The 18,815-nt window shown below is 37.6% G+C and overlaps 1 protein-coding gene across 1 annotated transcript in view; it reads right to left on the bottom strand.

The window, feature by feature from the left end:
• The window catches only part of LOC131153144 (probable E3 ubiquitin-protein ligase LUL3), a 30,416-nt gene extending 12,084 nt beyond the window's left edge, over positions 1–18,332 (bottom strand). Inside the window, exon 1 of the mRNA XM_058105233.1 lies at positions 17,610–18,332. Within this exon, the coding sequence (XP_057961216.1) occupies positions 17,610–18,094 (485 nt within the window). The 5' untranslated portion in view covers positions 18,095–18,332. The remainder of the gene's footprint in view (positions 1–17,609) is intronic.
• Positions 18,333–18,815: the final 483 nt, after the last annotated feature.

Genomic DNA, 18,815 nt, shown 5'->3' with positions numbered 1-18,815 from the left:
CATGTTAGGTGGAAACAATGGGAAGTCTTTCAAGATAGGCAAACCCAAAAGTGGGGGAGCCGACACCAAGGCATCAACTTCAAAGAAAGCTTCATCATCTCAGCCATTCAATACATCCAATGGTAAGGATAAGTTGGTGTGCTTCTTATGTCGAGGCCCTCAAAGTTGTTGATTGCCCTCACAATTCATTGTTCAATTCCTTTCAAACTTCCATTGCAGAGAGGACACAAGGATAGGATGAGGATGATGAGGAAACCCCAAGGATGGTTGCAATGTTGTTACTCAACATGTTAGAGGGGCAGATGAAAGAACCGAAAGTTACCTAGGTTAAAATGTTAATGTTTGTGGATTAATGGGAAAAACACCTGTGTTATGGTGGATATCATGGCTACCCAAAATGTTTCTCATAGGCAGAAGTGTAAAGACTCATCTTGAACTTGGAGAATGATTCAAGACACATGAAATCAGTTAACTCTATAGCTCAACCTACTCTAAGAGTAGCCAAGCAAGTGATTGCAAGACAAGCAAATTTCAAAACCATTAGAATGGATAATTTCCAAGTGATACTGGGAATGAAATTCTTGAGGGAGACTAAGGTGGTACTAATGTCGTTTGCAAGTTCCCTTTATATGATGGAGATTGCCCTTTCATGGTGCAAGTAGTAATAAAGAGGGGGGATGACAAGAAGCTACTTTCAGCCATTCAACTCAAGAAGGAATTGAGAAGGTTGACCAAACATATCCTACCAAGTTGATGGTGGATTAAGAAGTAGGACAAAAGCGAGTGCCTATTGCCATCCAAGATGTGTTGGAGAAATATAAAATTGTGATGCTGAATAAGCTACAACAAAACTTGCCTTCACAACAAGGTGTAGAACATGAGATCAAGCTATTACCAGCGGTGAAGCCTCTTGCTAAAGGGTCATATTGAAAGGCTCCTCCAAATTTAGATGGGTTGAGGAAGCAACTTGATGATTTATCGGAAACAAGTTATATACGTCCTTCTAAAGCACTATTTGGAGCACTAGTGTTGTTTTAGACTGGGACATGATGGGAGCATGTGAATCTAAGTGGAGTACCGCACACTCGACAAAGTGACTGCTACAAGTATCTCATTCAACCAAGGTTGTCAAAATCAGGATCCTACGTAGGATTGTTGGGGGGGCTGCAAGATCGGATAATAGAATCGGATTGAGAATCGTAAAATTATACTTTCAGTGTAAAATAAATATTTAAAATCAATGTATATAGAATTTTATGACAATTATTAAGACTATAAGCTTAATTAATAAGTAAATCAAGTTAAAAACATAATTTAGGAATGTAGTAAGCACAGCTGCAGCATAAATCTTAGTCTCTTAGACCAACAAGTTATCAAATTTACAAAAAAAAAAAAAAAACCAAATCAATCATCAATCAAAAAGAGAAAATTTCAATTAAGTTAAATACTTCAATAACTTAAAGAAATCTCTGATTCTTTCTTGAGGAAAAAGATGAACAGCAAGAAAAAAAGAGGAGGAAGAAGAAAATCAGAGCTCAGTAGCTGCAGCTCACTGCTGAGTGCTGATTCTGCTGAATTATTATTTCTTTTCAAGATTCAAGAAGAAAAAATGTTTCAAGGCTTAAGTATAACTAGTTGAAGACTGAAGAGTGCCAACTGCTGAGGTGTTTGACACAGAAAAGAGGACTGAGGAGTGGAGTCAAACACCAAAGAGCTATCAGCAACTGAGTGGTGAGTGCTGATCGACCACGAACATAAGTAGTTGGCTAGAGGAGAATGACGAGAGTCAGGAGACCAAACACCAAAGGGCATGTAGAGGACTAGAAAACTGATAGAAGGGTTGGCTGGTTCCTGGCTTGCTGCAGAGTGCTGAATGTCGATCGAACACCAAAGCTCTCTGGTTCTGGTCGTCGAACAGAGCTGGTCGGTCACTCAATTGTTGAACAGAACACCAAAGCTCTCAGGTGCTGGCCTGCTGCTGCTGGAAGCTATTTTGCCCTAGATTTGAAGATTTTGGGCTAAATGCAAAAACTTTGGGCCCTTTGGTACGGTAAAAACACATATTGGGCCCTATCATTAAATCCCAAAGAGGGAAAAAACCCAATCCAAGCAACAAGGTAGGATCGTTAGGATCCTACTTACGATTTCGATTCCAATGATTCTGCCACATTTCTATAGAAATGTGATTTTTGTTAGGAGTTGGTGTTGTGCAAATCAATGCGCACCGTGCAGAAACTGATCGTACAATACAGCAACTAATGATGAACAATATGGAAACACAATCACACAGATTATAAGGAAAGCAATAAAACAATGACACAAAGGATTAACGTGGTTAGGCAATTTGCCTACGTCCACGAGAGCAAGCGGCCGAACCGCGTTAATCCTTTGTGTCATTGTTTTATTGCTTTCCTTATAATCTGTTTGATTGTGTTTTCGTATTATTCATCGTTAGTCGCTGCATTGTATGATCGGTTTTCGCACGCTGCACATTGATTTGTACAACAAATTGGTATCAGAGCAATTGGTTACAGTGGCTGGGATTTCTTCTACAAAGTTCAACGTTGTCAAGTTCGACGGATCAGGAAATTTCAAAATTTGGTAGAGGAGGGTTAAGGATCTGTTAGTGCAGCAGGGTATGGCGAAGGCGTTGTACGGAAGGCAACCGCAAGTCATGGACGGAACAAGTTGGAAGGAATTGGAAACGAAGGCTATGGCGACTATCAGGCTTTGACTGGCTGATGATGTGATGTATCATGTCATGGATAAGGAATCACAAGCGACGGTTTGGCAGAAACAGAAAAGTAGATATATGTCCAAGTCGTTGACGAACAAGTTGTATCTTAAGTAGAAACTGTATTGGTTTAAGATGTCGGAGAGTTTAGATTTGAACCAACACAACAACGTATTCTATCAGATCATTAGTGATTCGAGGAAGAAGACAAGGCGTTGATGCTACTGAATTCCCTACCTGCATCTCATACATGATATGTATGAAAATTTGGTTACAACTCTAACGTGGGGAAAAGAAACCCTGAATTTGGAGAAGATCACAAGCGCTCTGTAAGGTTTTCATTAGAGGAAGAAAGGCAGCGATGAAATTTCACTAGGTAAAGGGGTTGTGGTGAAGGGTAACTAGGAACGTGGGAGAAGCAAGTCCCACAGCGGATCAAGTAGCAATAAATCTCGATCCCATTCTAGGAAGAAGAAGGACATACGTGTTTAAAGTGCGAAAATAAGGGGCACATAAAACCAAATTGTCCAAAAAGGAAGAAGGGGAATGCAGAAAATCAAGAGGGTTCATCAAAATTTGCAAATGTAATGGAAAAAGAAAACTCAGAGAACGGTGATGGTGATATGCTTTCTATTTCATCGGGTTCATATTGTCTCACAGATTCTTAGATCCTGGATTCGGCATGCTCTTATCACATGACACCAAATATAGATTTGTTTAGCACCTACAAGTTAGTAAATTCTGGTTCTATTATGATGGGAAATGATGCTTCATGCAAAATTGTTGGAATAGGGAATATCAGAATTAAAATATTTGATGGTGTCGTGAGAACGTTATGTGATGTTAGGCATACACCGGATCTACGGAAGAATCTGATTTCATTGGGCACTTTAGATTGTAACGTATTTAGTTACAAGTCTGTAAATGGAGAAATAAAGGTAAGTAAAGGTGTCTTAACCGTGATGAAGGGGCAGAAGTTAGCAGGGAATATCTATACACTACTAGGTACCATAATTGTAGGTGGAACTGCAGCTGCAGAGTCAAAGTCAGATAATACTATCTCGTGGCATATGCCGTTAGGGCAAATGAGTGAGCGTGGAATGATGGAGCTTCATAAGAGAAACCTTTGAAGGGTGTCAAAACATGCAAGTTGAATTTATGCAACTATTGTGTTCTTGGGAAACAGAATAGGGTGCAGTTCAAAACAGCTACACACAAGACGGAGGAAATTCTTGACTATACTCATTCAGATGTTTGGGGGCTGGTAAGGGTAGCATCACAAGGAGGACATATGTACTTCGTGAGTTTTATCGATGATTACTCAGGAAAGGTCTGAGTGTACTTCATGCAGCACAAGTTAGAGACGTTTACCAAGTTCAAATTGTGGAAAGCTAAAGTGGAAAACCAAACCGAGAGGAAGATTAAATGCCTCGGGTTAGACAATGGAACTGAGTACAATGATTCGAGGTTCATGGAGTTGTGCGAGCAGCATGGCATTAGGAGAGACTTCACATTACACAAGGCACCACAACAGAATGGTGTGGCGGAAAGGATGAACAGAACTATAGTTGAAAGAACTTGGTGTCTTAGGTTGAATTCAGGGCTTGCAAAGAACTTCTAGGCAGAGGTAGTAAATATGGCATGTTTCTTAATTAACATATCACAAAGGGCATCACTAGATGAAAAAGTTGCAGAGGAGGTGTGGATAGGCAGCACGGTAGATTACTCTGGTTTGAGAGTGTTTGGATGTCCAGCCTATGTGCATGTTTCTAGTAAGGAGAGATCGAAATTTGACGCAAAGTCTAGATAGCGCATCTTTCTGGGATATCTGAAAGGGGTGAAAGGGTTCAAGTTGTGGGATCCCAAGGCAAAAAAAGGTGGTAATTAGTAGAGACGCAGTTTTTTATTAGAAAGCCATGTTGCAGCATACTCAGGAAGAAGAAGAAGAGAAACAGGTGCCAGAAAACTACAGCAGCAATGAGTATGTGGTGCAAGTGGAGTTAGAGACTCATGGCAGGAATGACAATGTTCAGAATGCAAGGAGTTTAGCTCGGGAGACCAGCAACTTCACAGTATAGCTATAGACAAACCCAGACGCACCATCAAGCCACCCCTTAGGTATGAATTTGATGATCTGGTTTCTTATGCCCTCATTACTAGCAACAAGGATCCTACTACTTTTAAAGAGGTGGTGCATAGCCAAGAAAAGTAGATTGATGGGTGCTATGGTGGAAGCAACAGAGTCACTGCATAAGAACTAGATGTGGGAGTTGGTGGAGAAAGAAGCGGTATCAAAAAAAGGAGAAAAGTTCAATGCTCGATTAGTAGCAAAAAGTTATAGAGGAAAATGGTTGATTATGATGAGAACTTATCCCATGTGGTCATACACACTTCCATCAAGGTAGTGTTGGGATTGGTGACGCATTTCAATATGCATTTGGAGCAGATGAATGTAAAGACAGCGTTTCTCCATGGTGATTTGGAGGAACTGATTTGCATGGTACAACTAAAAGGGTTTAGTCAACTTGGATAGGAAGTTAGAAACACTTGGTTTGTAAATAGAGAAAATCACTTTAGGGGCTGAAGCAGTCTCCGAGGTGATGGTACAAGTGTTTTGACTCCTACATGATCCGAATTGGCTATAGAAGGTGTGAATATGATTGCTACGTTTATGTGAAGAGTCTTTATGATGGTTCTTTTATTTTTCTATTGTTTTATGTGGGTTACATGTTGATTACTGCAAGGAGTATGACTGAGGTTAATTAGTTGAAAACTATGTTGAATAAAGAATTTGACATGAAGGATTTGGGTGCGGCCAAGAAGATTCTGGGGATGGAGATTCGCAGGGACAAAGCTTCAGAGATATTGTGGTTATCTCAAGGGTAGCTATGTTGAGAGGGTGTGGAGAGGTTTAGCATGGATAATGCAAAATCGGTAAGTACACCGTTGGAAAATCATTTTAGATTGTCTACTGCCCAATGCCCAAAGATAGATGATGATGTTCATGACATGTCAAAGGTCCCATACATGGTTTTAAATCGCGGTAGTGGTTAGCGTAACGTAACGGTAACAGGTGTAACGGGAAGTGGGAGTAGCGGATGTTACATAGCAGGAAGCAGGTGTAATAGCCGTGAATTTTTTTGAAGCACGCACAATCTTGTGCATATTAGCATACTTTCATGTTTAAACTTTTAGCCATTCTTAAAAAGAGTTTTAGTGTATTTTGGATCCTTTAGTTCGAGTAACTAAGTTATTTGGTAAGGGCAACAAGTTTACACTTGTTTTAAACCGCCATTGATAGAAAATTGCGTGTGTGTGCATATTTATACTTTTCATTGTTCTTATCTGTGATAAATTATTGTGTGCGCTAAATTAATTAATAAAACAAAATTCATTCTACACTCCATTAATCTATTAGACACATAAGACATATGAATGATATAACTATAAAATAGCTAGAAAAGAAAGAAGAAGTTGGAAAATAAAGAACATAAATATTACAGTACTAAGATTATCAAAAAAAAAAAAAATTATTTTCCTAACAAGTTAGTATCTTGAAATTGTTAATTAATGCATCTATTGTGAGTATTTAAAGAAATAGTAAATTTTGTATCATTGCCATCCTCATTATAATCTTTTCCCCCTCTTGCCACTTGGTATATTGAGAATGATTTATGAAAGAGAAAGAAAAAGTGAGAAGAAAAAGTAAAAAATAAAATTTTTTTCTTTTTTGGTGTAACAGTCCTATAGCAGTACGTAACGGCTGTAGCGGTCTTTACATAATGGTCGCGGTCTGTAACGGCCGCTACAACCGTGATTTTTATTCCCACCGATTTGGCAGTGTGTAACGGTATCGGTAACCCAAAAAACAGTTACATAATGGTGTTACGTAATGGTCGTGGCCTTTATTTAAAACCATGGTCCCATATGCCAGTGTAGTGGGGTGTTTGATTTATACTATGGTATGTACAAGACCGGATCTTACACAAGCTATCAGTGTGGTGAGCAAGTTCCTTTCAAATCCTGATCTATAGAATTGGGATGCAGTCAAGTAGATTTTCAAATACTTGAGGGGTACTACAGACTATGTCATCATGTTCGGTAGGCAACAAAGTGATCCTTCAGTCATGGGATATGTGGATGCAGACTATGCAGGGAACTTGGATGACAGGAGGTCTACCACAGGGTATGTGTTCACCCTTGTGGGAGGGCCTATTTGTTGGAGGTCCATGGTTCAATCTCTAGTTGCACTATCTATAGCTAAGTCAGAGTATATGGCAGTGGCCGAATCTGCCAAGGAAGCATTGTGGCTAATAGGATTGGTCAAGGAGCTGGGTATTCAACAAGGTGAAGTTCAATTGCAATGTGACAGTCAAAGCGCCATTTATTTGGAGAAGAACTAAGTGTATCATACGAGGACCAAACACATAGATGTGAGATTTCACAGGATCACAGAATTGGTTTCTTTTGGTAAACTCTTTCTTGAGAAAGTTCACACTTCTGAGAATGGCAGACATGTTGACAAAGTATGTTACCACGGACAAGTTCAAGCATTGCTTGGACTTGATCAACATCTCCAGATGCTAGACGGGAGGCATCCCAACCTATTGTCCTAGGTGTAGCTGCGGGTTATGTTTTCGATTTTCTCCTAAGGGATGAATATTCGCCAAGGAGGAGATTATTGTAATATGTGGCTCATATTTTGAGTGAAACACATGTATAAAGAAAGCATGGTGAATAAAAACAAAGAAGCTGGCTTGCAGAAGAAACCATCGAAGCATGGTGAATAAAAACAAAGAAGCTGGCTTGCAGAAGAAACTGTCAACGGTTTGCAGAGTTACATCGACGGTGTCAAGCTCAGGAAAAAACTGTTGACAGTTTGGCAGAGACCATCAACGGTTTGGTCTCGAGAATAAACCGTCTACGGTTTGTCTAAAATCGTCAATGGTTTTGCTTTGCGCTATTTTTGAATTTTGAATTGGGAAGTTCAATAGGTTGGGGATTCGGAGGGAAAACCTCCGAGGGTTGATGTGGGTTAAGCATATATACAATGTTGTAACCCTTATTTGACAATATAGTGAAAATTTCAACCGCTTGCTCCCATGGACGTAGACACATTGTCGAACCACGTTAATCCTTTTTGCATTGTTTTATTGTTTTCCTTATAATCTGTGTGATTGTGTTTACGTATTGTTCATCGTTAGTTGCTACATTGCACAATTGGTTTCCACACGCTGTGCATTGATTTGCACAACAGTTGGACTGTGGGGGTGAAATTGGATCATAGAATCGTATGATTCTAAGATTCAAATTGCGATTTAACAACCATGCATTCTACTTATTGCCAATTTGTTTGATTAGCTAAGTCATGCCAAGTACTTCACCAAAATTGGCTTACGTCAGGCTACTACCAAGTGAAGATAGCATATGGTGATGAGCTAGAGACTACTAGCACGACATGGAATGGGGCGTACAAACATGAAGAGCACCACGAAAGGTGCTTAACAGGCTAAAGGAGAACAACCTTTATGTGAAGAAAGAGAAGTGCTTTTTTCACTTAAGGAATATCAAATTACTAGGCATATAAGTAAACAAGGTTGTATCCAGATGGAGCTATTCAAGATTAGAAGATCCTAGCAACACTCAAGGAGTTGCATTCTTTTCTTGGACTTACCAACTACAATCACAAGTTTACGGAGGTGTACTCAAAGAGGATTAACCCTTTAACAAAACTATTTAAGAAAGGTCATAGGTGGAACTAGACAAAGGAGTGCCAAAAAGCCTTTGACAACTTGAAAGAAGCCATGAAGCAAGATTCATTACTTGCTTTTTTGAACATCATGAAGCCCTTTAAGGCACAGCAAGATGCATCAAACCATGCCCTAGGTGGTCTTATTACAGGATTGGCTTCCTATCATGAATGAGAATCGTAAGCTTGGTGAAGCTAAGAAGTTGAAGATATCCTTGCAGACAAAGAGTTCACATCATCAAGGAAGAAGCAACACAAGTTCTTAATGAAGTGGAAGGGCCTCAAAGATGAAGAAATCAATTGGATGTCAGCAAAAGACATGAAACCATTTGTAAACAAATTCGAGGAGTGCTTAGAGATAAATTCTACAAGAACATGGACAACATAAGTAGGGGAGAAAGTCACAAGCCAAGTTTGTTTAACTTGCTTGTGACTGCTTGTCTTGTGTACAAGGTATAAGCAACCATCATGTAAATACTAATGCAGGTTGTATTCTTTGAGTAGGATAATGCCCTAATGAAAATAGTGAGTATAACTCCTCATCACTTTGATATTTCCTAGTAACAGAGTGAGAATAGCATAACTCTTTTGGAGGAAGGTGAATGTTCATCAATTATTGTAAAATTCACTAGTTATTGTAAACATGTTTAGCCTACTTGTCTCCCTTACTAAACACACATTGCGTATAGAGATGTGAATAATGAATTGCGTTGCTTTAAAATTCATCATGTGACTCTCATTTGCTTTTATGATGGTTTACTAGTTCCACTTACTTTACATTGGATGGAGGTGAGTTTGTTCATGTTGTGAAACTGCAATATACTTTCGGTTGACTAGTTAAGCTTGTGTGATATAACTAATGTTGCACAACCTTCGACAAGGTGTGAGGTGTTTGGCCCATGACTGATGACACTAGGTAATGAGGGCTACAAAACCCAATAATAATCCTAGGCTTAGGCCACACTCTAACAGCTTTAACCTTATCACAATCATAAAACCAAGAAAAGGTACACTAGACTATAAGAAGCTACATTCTTAAGGTTAGAAAACAACTTCACTTCCCTCAGAGTGATAAAAACCTCATGGAGATGTGTCAGGTGCTCCTCCCTAGTCTTATTGTCAATATATCGTCAAAATAGACACTAGGAATTTTCCTATGAATGGCTGCAAAACATGTATCATAACCCTCATAAAAGTGTTGGAAGCATTGGAAAGTCCAAAGGGCATGACCAACCACTCATATACACTATCTTGGGTCTTAAATGTTGTTTTCCACTCATCTTCTAGTATAATTCTAATTTGGCAATGCCCACTATGCAAGTTAGTCTTGGAGTACCAACTAGCATATCAAGCATATCTTTAAGTCTAGGGACATGGAACTTGTACTTGAAGGTAAATTATTGATGGCTCTACTATTCATAAACTTCATCCAAGATTCATCCTTTTTTCGAAATTAGATGAGCATACTGCACAAGGACTAACACTATGTATCACAAAAACCTTGCCAAGGAGTTCTCTTACCTACCTATTAAATTCAATACGATCTTTAGGGTCATCCCTATAATGCGCCAAATTAGGCAATTAAGAACCTAGAATGAGATATGTGGCATGTTAAGGGTCTGCTTGGTATCGTTGTTTTTTGTTTTCTATTTCTATTGTTGATTTTCAACTCTTTACAAAAAAATAAAAATAAAATAAATAAAATAAAACCAAATTTTATGGTTTTTAGTTATTTTGGCAACCTGCTGTAAAAAATTTTTAATATCCAAAAATAGTTTTCTTGGATTGAATCATTCATTTTATACACTTAAATTAAAATTAAATTAAATGATCATATGAATTTAAATATAATTAAAATAAAAATAAACATAAATTTTAAAAAATAATAGTAAAGCCAATTACAAAATATTTTACTATTTTTCAATTGTCATGTCCAATAAATTTTTTCTTGTAAAGTGAATTTTGAAAGTATAACAATGAACTAAAATAATTATAATAATTTTTATTTTATCGTAATATTTTTTTAAAATACATATTATTTGTAATTTTATTAATTTATTGTATTTTTATATTTTTTTTAAAGATGAAAAACATACATAAATTTCAAAAAATAATAATAAAGCCAATTACAAAGTATTTCTACTATTTTTCAATTGTCATGTCCCATAAAATTTTTATTGTAAAGTAAAATTTCAAAGTATATCAATAAATTAAAATAATTATAATAATTTTTATTTTATTATAGTATTTTTTTAATACGTAATATTTGTAAATTTATTATTTTAATCATGTTTTTATAATATTATTTGATTTAAAGATGAAAATGGGCATGCTTTAATTAAGTTTTAAATTTGTGTTGGTTTTATAAATGTTAACCAAATAGGTTGCTAGTTTCTGGTTTTTAGTTTCTATTCCTGATTTTTGATTTTTTATTCTGATTTTCATTTCTGTAATTTTTGACAATGATACTAAACGGCTCCTAAATGTCTCATAGAGGTGGTATCTCACTAGATAATTCACTAGGTACTACATCAGAGAACTCAACTAACAAGTCTCCTACCTCGAGTGGATACTCACATGGAAACTCTTGATCCTTAGAAGGAACCACTCAAGCATTGATTGCTAAAACATATGTTTTCTACACTCTCTCACTCAAACCTTATGATCTAGCAAGTGAATTCTTCTTTTAAATAGAACTTGAAGGGCTATCTTGTTCCAAAACTTGGGATCTTTGGGAGTGGGATAGTCAAGGGTCAAGATGATCTTCTTATCTTTATGCCTAAACAAATAACTGTTTTCCATGATTGGTTATATCATGATCATATAACCATGGATGCCCTAATAGTACATTGGCCACATCCATCAAGAGTATATCACGATAAATCCTTACAATCTCCCATTTGGATGTGTACGAAGAACCTCTTAGTGAAAAGTAGATTTGTCATGTTTACCCAATTAACTTTAGAAGGATGAGGATGTAGTTCCCCCGTAAGGTTCATCTTCTTAGAGCAGCTTTGGAGATCACATTGATGCTACCAACCCCATTAATAACTAGCTTGCATGTCCTATCTCCATATCAAATGGAAGCGTGAAAAATAGTGATTCATTTCCAGTTTTCACTTCTCACTATCCATAATAGTGGATAATTGTAATGGTCTTGGGCCCAAGTTCGATGAGATATTGTCCACTTTGGCTCATTGGCCTCACAAGTTTGTTTTATAAAAGACATCTCACATGGTCGGAGCCCAAACCATCCTTATAAACCCAAGATTTCCCTAGTACACATCTGATGTAGGACTATGACTATAATACACACCTAACCACACCAACGTAGCTCTCATCCTCCTCAAAATCATAAACAAGCTCACCTTTATCTCCCAAGTACTCAATGGAATCTACAACCTAGTCTTCACAAAGAAGCATGTCATCTATTTCATGCTCTAAAGCTAAGGTTTGTTGGGTACAAGGGGCAGCAATGCGATCTCTACTGTGGCATCGATGATGCTGCATAGATAAGCTACTAGCCTCAGGAATACTATACCCACTAGAGCAAACATGAGGACTCTATTTGCCTCACAGATCTCTCTCTAGGGGTAGACGGAGGGATGATAGACATAGATTAAGGAAAGGATTTGGAATAACAAGACTCATTTACCTAAGATGAAGATTTATAAAGGATCTAGATGTACCTTCTTATAGCAATAGATTTCTAATGAGCACCCTCTAGACTCAAATGAAAACAATTCAACCTCTTTCCTAACATCCCCATCAAGACCATTCAAGAACATAGGCATGTGTGGATGTGTGACCTCAACAATACCACTCCTAAGCAATAGCTCCTTGAATTGATCAATATAGCTTGCTATATCATATCTCAAAATACTTATCAAGGATTACAAAGATTGTTATTATCATGGACTACACATATGATCACCAAAAAAAAAAGGGGAAATTGCAAGTGAACTTGAATTCTCAAAACAGCGTATCAAGATTGTTGGCCTTACAAAGCTTAAAATCTTGTTTTGATGATAACAAATCAAAGGAATTTAACAAGTTATGGCTTAAGTGATGATATTTCAGGAAACCTAGCATGTCAAGTTCAAAAGGTTCAAGAATTGAAAGTCCAAAGATCACAAGTACCATAAAGCTATACTTCATTCACAAGGTGATCAAAATGAAAACTCAAAGAGGTCCAAGATGGTCAAGACATATGAAGCTTAAAGAATACTCAACCTCAAGGCAAAGATGATTCAAAGCAATGATAACTTTAAATATCATTTTGAATGCTTTGAAGCTCATTAGGGGTTAATATGGGCTTAGAGACCTTACTTTAAAAACCTCGGAAAATACTCTTTAAAAGTATCAAAGCAAGATGGCTAAGGCTTTTTGGAAACAAACTCAAAAACAGCATTTTTTATCTGTTCAAGCGACTGACCTGTGCTTGGTCAGGCAACTGACAAATATCCTAAATGGAATTTGAATAGGCAGTGAAGGATCAAGCGACTGACCCCTGGAACCTCAGGCGACTGACCCTGTTTTGAACTAAAAAATTATACTGTGTTCAAAGGTCAGGCAACTGACCACCATGGGTTGAGGCGACTGACCCTAGTAACGGCTAGTTTTTAAACAACTTTTAAAATCCAAATTTCGAGTTGCTTGTGCCCTAAACTTTATAAAAGCTTGGGAAACACTCCAAGTAACTTGGGCAACACGAATTTATTGCTTTTTGAGCCTATAAATACATGGTTTCTCAAATCAAATCAGATACCAAGAATTGAAAATCAATTTTCAAGCTATATTGCTTATACTCTCTCAAAGCCCTCTTGCACACATATTCTTGCTAAGAATTTTCTGAGATATACTGAGTCTTTGATCACTGATCTAAGAGCAAATCTTCTGAGTTTTGATTCAAATCAAAAGAAGAATTCCCGTGACACATTCTTTGAGCTTCAAATTCATTCTTATTTGATATTTACTTTGAAGTATTAGATGTGCTTAGTCTTGTACTAACCTCCTCTATCTGAGAGTATCTCTTGTACACAAGAATTCTTTCTTGTTTCTTTGTTTTCTTGACAATTCAAGGTCATTAGATCGTTGTACCAAGCGTAGGGTATCGCTTGGAGAGGGGGCTCCACCCTAATTGAATGAGGGATTGTAATAGTTTGCTTCGCCCGTTAAGAAGCGTTATAGTGGAATCCTTAGGTGGTTGCCTAAGGCGAGGACGTAGGCTAGTATAAGCCAAATCTCGTAAAAGCTCAGTTTCACTCTCTACCCTTACTCTTTAATTCTTCTGCATATATAAATTGCGTGGTTGTAAATCTAAGTGCAGGAAGCTAAAATATTGAGATTGAGAAAACTTTTAATTTAAGGAAGTACGTTGATCGATCTTTTGCGGAAACCTTAAAGGGAGTACGTTGAATAATCATTTGCGAAAACCTTGGTTAAAAGGAAGTGCATAAAATCCATAAATACAGGGCTTTTATCAAACTCTACACTAAGCTATACAAACGCTGAATCATGAAAGTGCTGCTGCAACTTTTGTGCTAGTAACTTGTGATTGGTAAATTGGTTGGTTGATTGATTGACATTGTTGAAAGTATCAGATTAAGAATCATTGGCTTGTATTTGATCAATTCAATGATGGAGTGTGGTTTGTGATTGGCTTAATTAAGTATTGAAAATCAAATCATTCTTGTGTGATTAAGAAACTTACAAAAGGTTGTGAATTTGTAAAAAGATTTAAAAGAAACTTTTAAAAACCCAATTCACCCCCCCTGTTGGGACTACACCTTAGTTTTCAAAAATGAAATAGAAATTGATGTTATTATGGACTACACATATGATCACAAAAATGAGGAAATTGCAAGTGACCTTAAATTAATGGTTGTCATAGATTATCAAGATGAAAGTGAAAGCTCAAAGAACGTGTAGATGGTAGATCATACAATGCTTTGAAGGCCAAACAAATGCAATGGAACAACACATTCAAGTTGTTGGAAAGTCCCAGGAGTCGGCGGCAAAACTCAACATTGAAACTGGGAATTCAATACAGCATAAGTGCTTTCTAGAGGATGAAATTGTTGAATCTTGTGAGAAGCTTGTGACACAGACCCCAAGCATTGAATCATCTTCCAAACTCCTTAGCGTAAAACTTCTCCACCTATTGACTTCATTGAGTTTGGGTCCTTGGGAATCTTGAGAATTGCAATAATTTGTTGTTGATGTTTGCATGTCAATCTTGTTGCACCATCAGAAAAATAGAGGTCAAGTTTTCTCTAACAAGGGGAGTTTGATGGAGGATCGCTTGCAAATTTTTCTCTATGCAACCATATTTTGTTGAAGATTTAGAAATCAATGATTTTGTCTTAAATTAGTAAATTTTAGATATTTTATAATTTTAATTATTAAGGGTTATTTGGGTGTAATTTGTTATTTACCATTTTAGTTGGAATCTTTTGTAGTTATTTATGTTAATTGTAGTATTGGGTGTAGAAATAGTGAGATTGTGTATGGTATGCGACAGCTATCAGATTTGAATTCAAAACTGTAATTCAGTTTCCCTTTCTCTATCATGCAGCCCACCTTCTCCTTTTTTCTCCTTCTTCCTTCTTTTCCAACTTCTTCCCTTCTCTTCCACTCTGTTCTGTCCAGCAACCTCTCTGTAATTCTGCCTTGCTGTTGCTATTTCTCCTTGTTCTGTAATTCTGTAACTCTCCTCCTCTTCTTCTATAATGCAGCATCTACTTTCTTTCTCCCTTCTTATTCCTTCTTCTTTTCTCCTATCTCCCTTAATTCTCACCTGATTCTCTCTCTGTTTCTGATTTCTGTTAATCAGTGGGCTACGCCAGTAGCCCATCTGGCCAAAAAGAAGTTACAACATGTTGAATTACTACAAGCCCAACTTTCTGCAAACAGACATCCCCTTTTCATTCAAAATGATTTAGTTCTCAATTTCAGCAGAGAATCACACCCAAAAAAATTGCCCTTACCAAATTTTCACTAATCTCTGTTCCAACTTCTCCATTTCCAACCAGCCGGAATTTCTCCATGGATGATTGTAGCTAGGTTATTCCTAAATCAGTCTGCAAATCTGAGCTTCTGCGCCATTAACCTCTTGAAACCACCATGCTTCACCTTCTGATTTGCCTTTCTGGCCATCTCAACCATATCCATAGAGCTACAATATTCACAACACAAATGAGGATTCTCTGAAGCAACTGTCACAGGAGAAATAGATAAAGCTTCTCCCACACTGAAGTTTCCATAGCATCACAAGCCCACTGTCTCTTTACCCTCAGGCATTCTAATAGACTGATGTCTCCCTGCATCAAGAAATTTCTCAAAGAGAAAAAATGTTCATTAACATTCTCCAAAGCATCAATAACCTTTTTTTTTTATGTTTTTGATGAGAATTGTATTAAAGAAAGAAAGAAGGACTACAATCAAGAGAACAAAAAAGGACAAAATAAAAAACCAGGGAGAACAGGATATCCTCCATTACAATAAGAAAGCAACTAAACAGAAAGTAAATACCGAAAATAAATACAAAGCAAACCAAGAAAGCAAAGCAAGCCAATCCCACTGCATGTGTTCCAGAGAAACATTGTTGGAATAATCCACTTGTGCTATGGGCCAAACTTGAATAAGGGTGGAGGAAGACCAGCGGGGAGCTGGGAGAATGCTGAAGACAGCTGGTGAGCACTGGAGGGGATTAGGTGCACGTGCGAGTTTGGGCTGAATTACCGTGTGGGGGTTGGGCTGAGTCCTTGCGAGCTGAGATGTGGAAGTCGGGCCGAGGCATTGTGGGCCAAAGCCCATTTTATCTTTTATTTCAAAGTCTTCTTTCATTACAAACTCTATCTTTTGCTTTACGTAAAGAAAAAGCCCATGTGGGTATTCTAGAAGCAGGTTGTTGGAAGTTGTTAAGGGTATATAGTGGTTAGTGGAAGGAGGGAGTTAGATAGAAAATTGGGAATCTGTTTTGTTTCTTTGTTTCTTTGGAGAGTGGCTCTCTCGAACCAGCCAACATGTAATTTCATTTCCATTTTTATTACATTCAATAAATCTCCATTCAATCATTCATTCCATTTTTTTATTGAAATTCATCCAATCATATAGCTCACACTAGCAGATTCATTACAACTTGCCAAACACCAAAGAGATGCCAAAAAAGACCACTCTGCTACAAAGCATTACTAGCAGTTGCGACCCATTTCAAGATTCCGTCATTTTTTCCATCCAAATGCACCAAATAATAGCCAGATCAGTGCACCGCCATAAAACTTTCCTCTCTTTTCTCTTACCAAAGCTTCCAGAGATAGTAATTCAAAAACGTACCAAAGAAGCCCGGCACACCTAATTTTCTCCAAATATCCCAAATAAATTATTCCAAAATGCCCAAGAGAAGGGGCAATATAGAAACACGTAAGAGCACCTTTCCCATCCCTAAAGCAAAGAACACAGGTATTTGTAGATAGGACCTTGTTGGGTCTTCGCTTCTAGTAGATCATTAGTATTGATTTTCTCAAGAATGGCAGTCCAGGAAAAGGCCTTGATCTTTGAAGGAACTTTAACTTTCCAGACTAGAGAACAGAGGCCAAAGGAGTTGAAATTGAAGTTATGGATCAGATGAGAGAAAAAAAAGATTTGCACAAGAAATCCCAAGAAGAACCAAGATTCGAAACACATTTATCACTTCAACCAAAAACTCAAAATCAGCTCAATCATTATCAATGCCCATAGGATTGCATCTAGCTAAGCAGAATAGGACTTTGATTTTTAAAATTCCAATCCATAAAACTTGCTTCTATCTAGGAACGCTCTACCACCGAACTGTTTTGAATTCACTTCAAATTCCATATCAAGCAATCAATACTCTGATATTGGATCACCTTGCTTCTACTATGGAATGTTCTACAGCAGAACTATTTTCAATTCACATCAATTCCCATATCAAGCAACCAAAACAGTGACATTGAGTATTTTAATTCCAAGCTCAAACCCCAATTCCGTGCAATTAAATACAACTAAAAGAAATCCCCGTACCAAGCAAAGAATGTAAAATTGAAATAATTTTTTTAAAAGGCGTAAATTAAAGGTGTAACATAAGCAAAGTCCCAGGCATACCTGCCATCAACTAAGGCATCAAAAGTAAAGGAAACCAAATAAGAATCTGAATTCTTCTCATCCACATCAACTCTTATCGTACCCTTCTGCACATTAACTTCATTCTTGATCTTCTTAGCACTCTGATGATCTACATACGGCGGCGTCGGGTGCTCCATCACCGGAGGGCGAAAACCGGCCCACCCATTAGCTTGATTGGGGAGATATGGCGGAAACGGGGCCGGAGCCATCACAGGTCGGGCGTAATTGGAGGGATTGTAGGGTATGAGCTGGTGGGTGTTGAAGGAGAGGTGAGGAGGCGGAGAGGGAGCAGGGAGCGCAGGATAAGGGGGGTGAGAAGACGCAGGATAGGGGGCGTTGGCGGCGAAGGCGTAGGAGGCTGGTGGAGTAGGATGCTGTGAAGAAGGGGCTGGAGGGGGAACTGGGTTTGGTTGGTAGCGGTGGCCATGGTTGTGTCTTCTTCTAGAGCTCCATAAAAGACCCATAGTTGAGAGAGAACAGAGAAAGTGCAGGCTGCGAAGAAGTCTTTCTAACTCCACGGTGGGGAGGGAGAAGGAAGCCGCCGGCAGGATATGTGATGAATCCAACAGTAACGAACTCAAAGACGAAATGGGGATTGAAGAGGGAAGGTCAAACGAGGAGAATGAGGAAGAAATCAAACGATCCCTGCGCGGACCGTTCTAGAAGAGTTTTGGGTTTTCAGATTGGAATGAAATAATCTTTGTATTCAAGGAAAGCACTTTAATTAATTAGCAGCCTCGGATAATCCTTAATGATAAAGACATTTTAATATTTTACTATAAATTACAAAATAAATAAAGTGAAATAAAATGCAATGAAAAATAGAAGCCCACTTCAATTAAAATGGCAAATTCAATGAAGTTATATTTAAATTTTACCAAAAATAATAAAGTGGTATGAATAAGAAATTGTTTCTTATTTTATAAAAGTTTTAACGGTTGTTGGTGCCTTTAATATTAAAGAAAAAAATATAAATAGATAAAACTTTTGCAACCACCTCATAATGAGGGTAATATCTTACTAATGAAATATTAGAAGTCATAAAAAGAAAGCGAAGGAAAATGACAACACTTATTCCACCCTAATACTTATTCCACCCTAATTTTTGTTTGAATATTGAAGAAAGCCCTTCAAAAACTACTTAGGGGTTTTTCTTTTTTCTTGATTGCAAGTCATCGGTGTTGG

Source organism: Malania oleifera, chromosome 4 (genome assembly GCF_029873635.1).
Source record: "Malania oleifera isolate guangnan ecotype guangnan chromosome 4, ASM2987363v1, whole genome shotgun sequence".
Classification (NCBI taxonomy): Eukaryota; Viridiplantae; Streptophyta; class Magnoliopsida; order Santalales; family Ximeniaceae; genus Malania; species Malania oleifera.
Note: the sequence above shows the minus strand (reverse complement) of the source record. Positions and strands in the feature narration are given on the sequence as shown.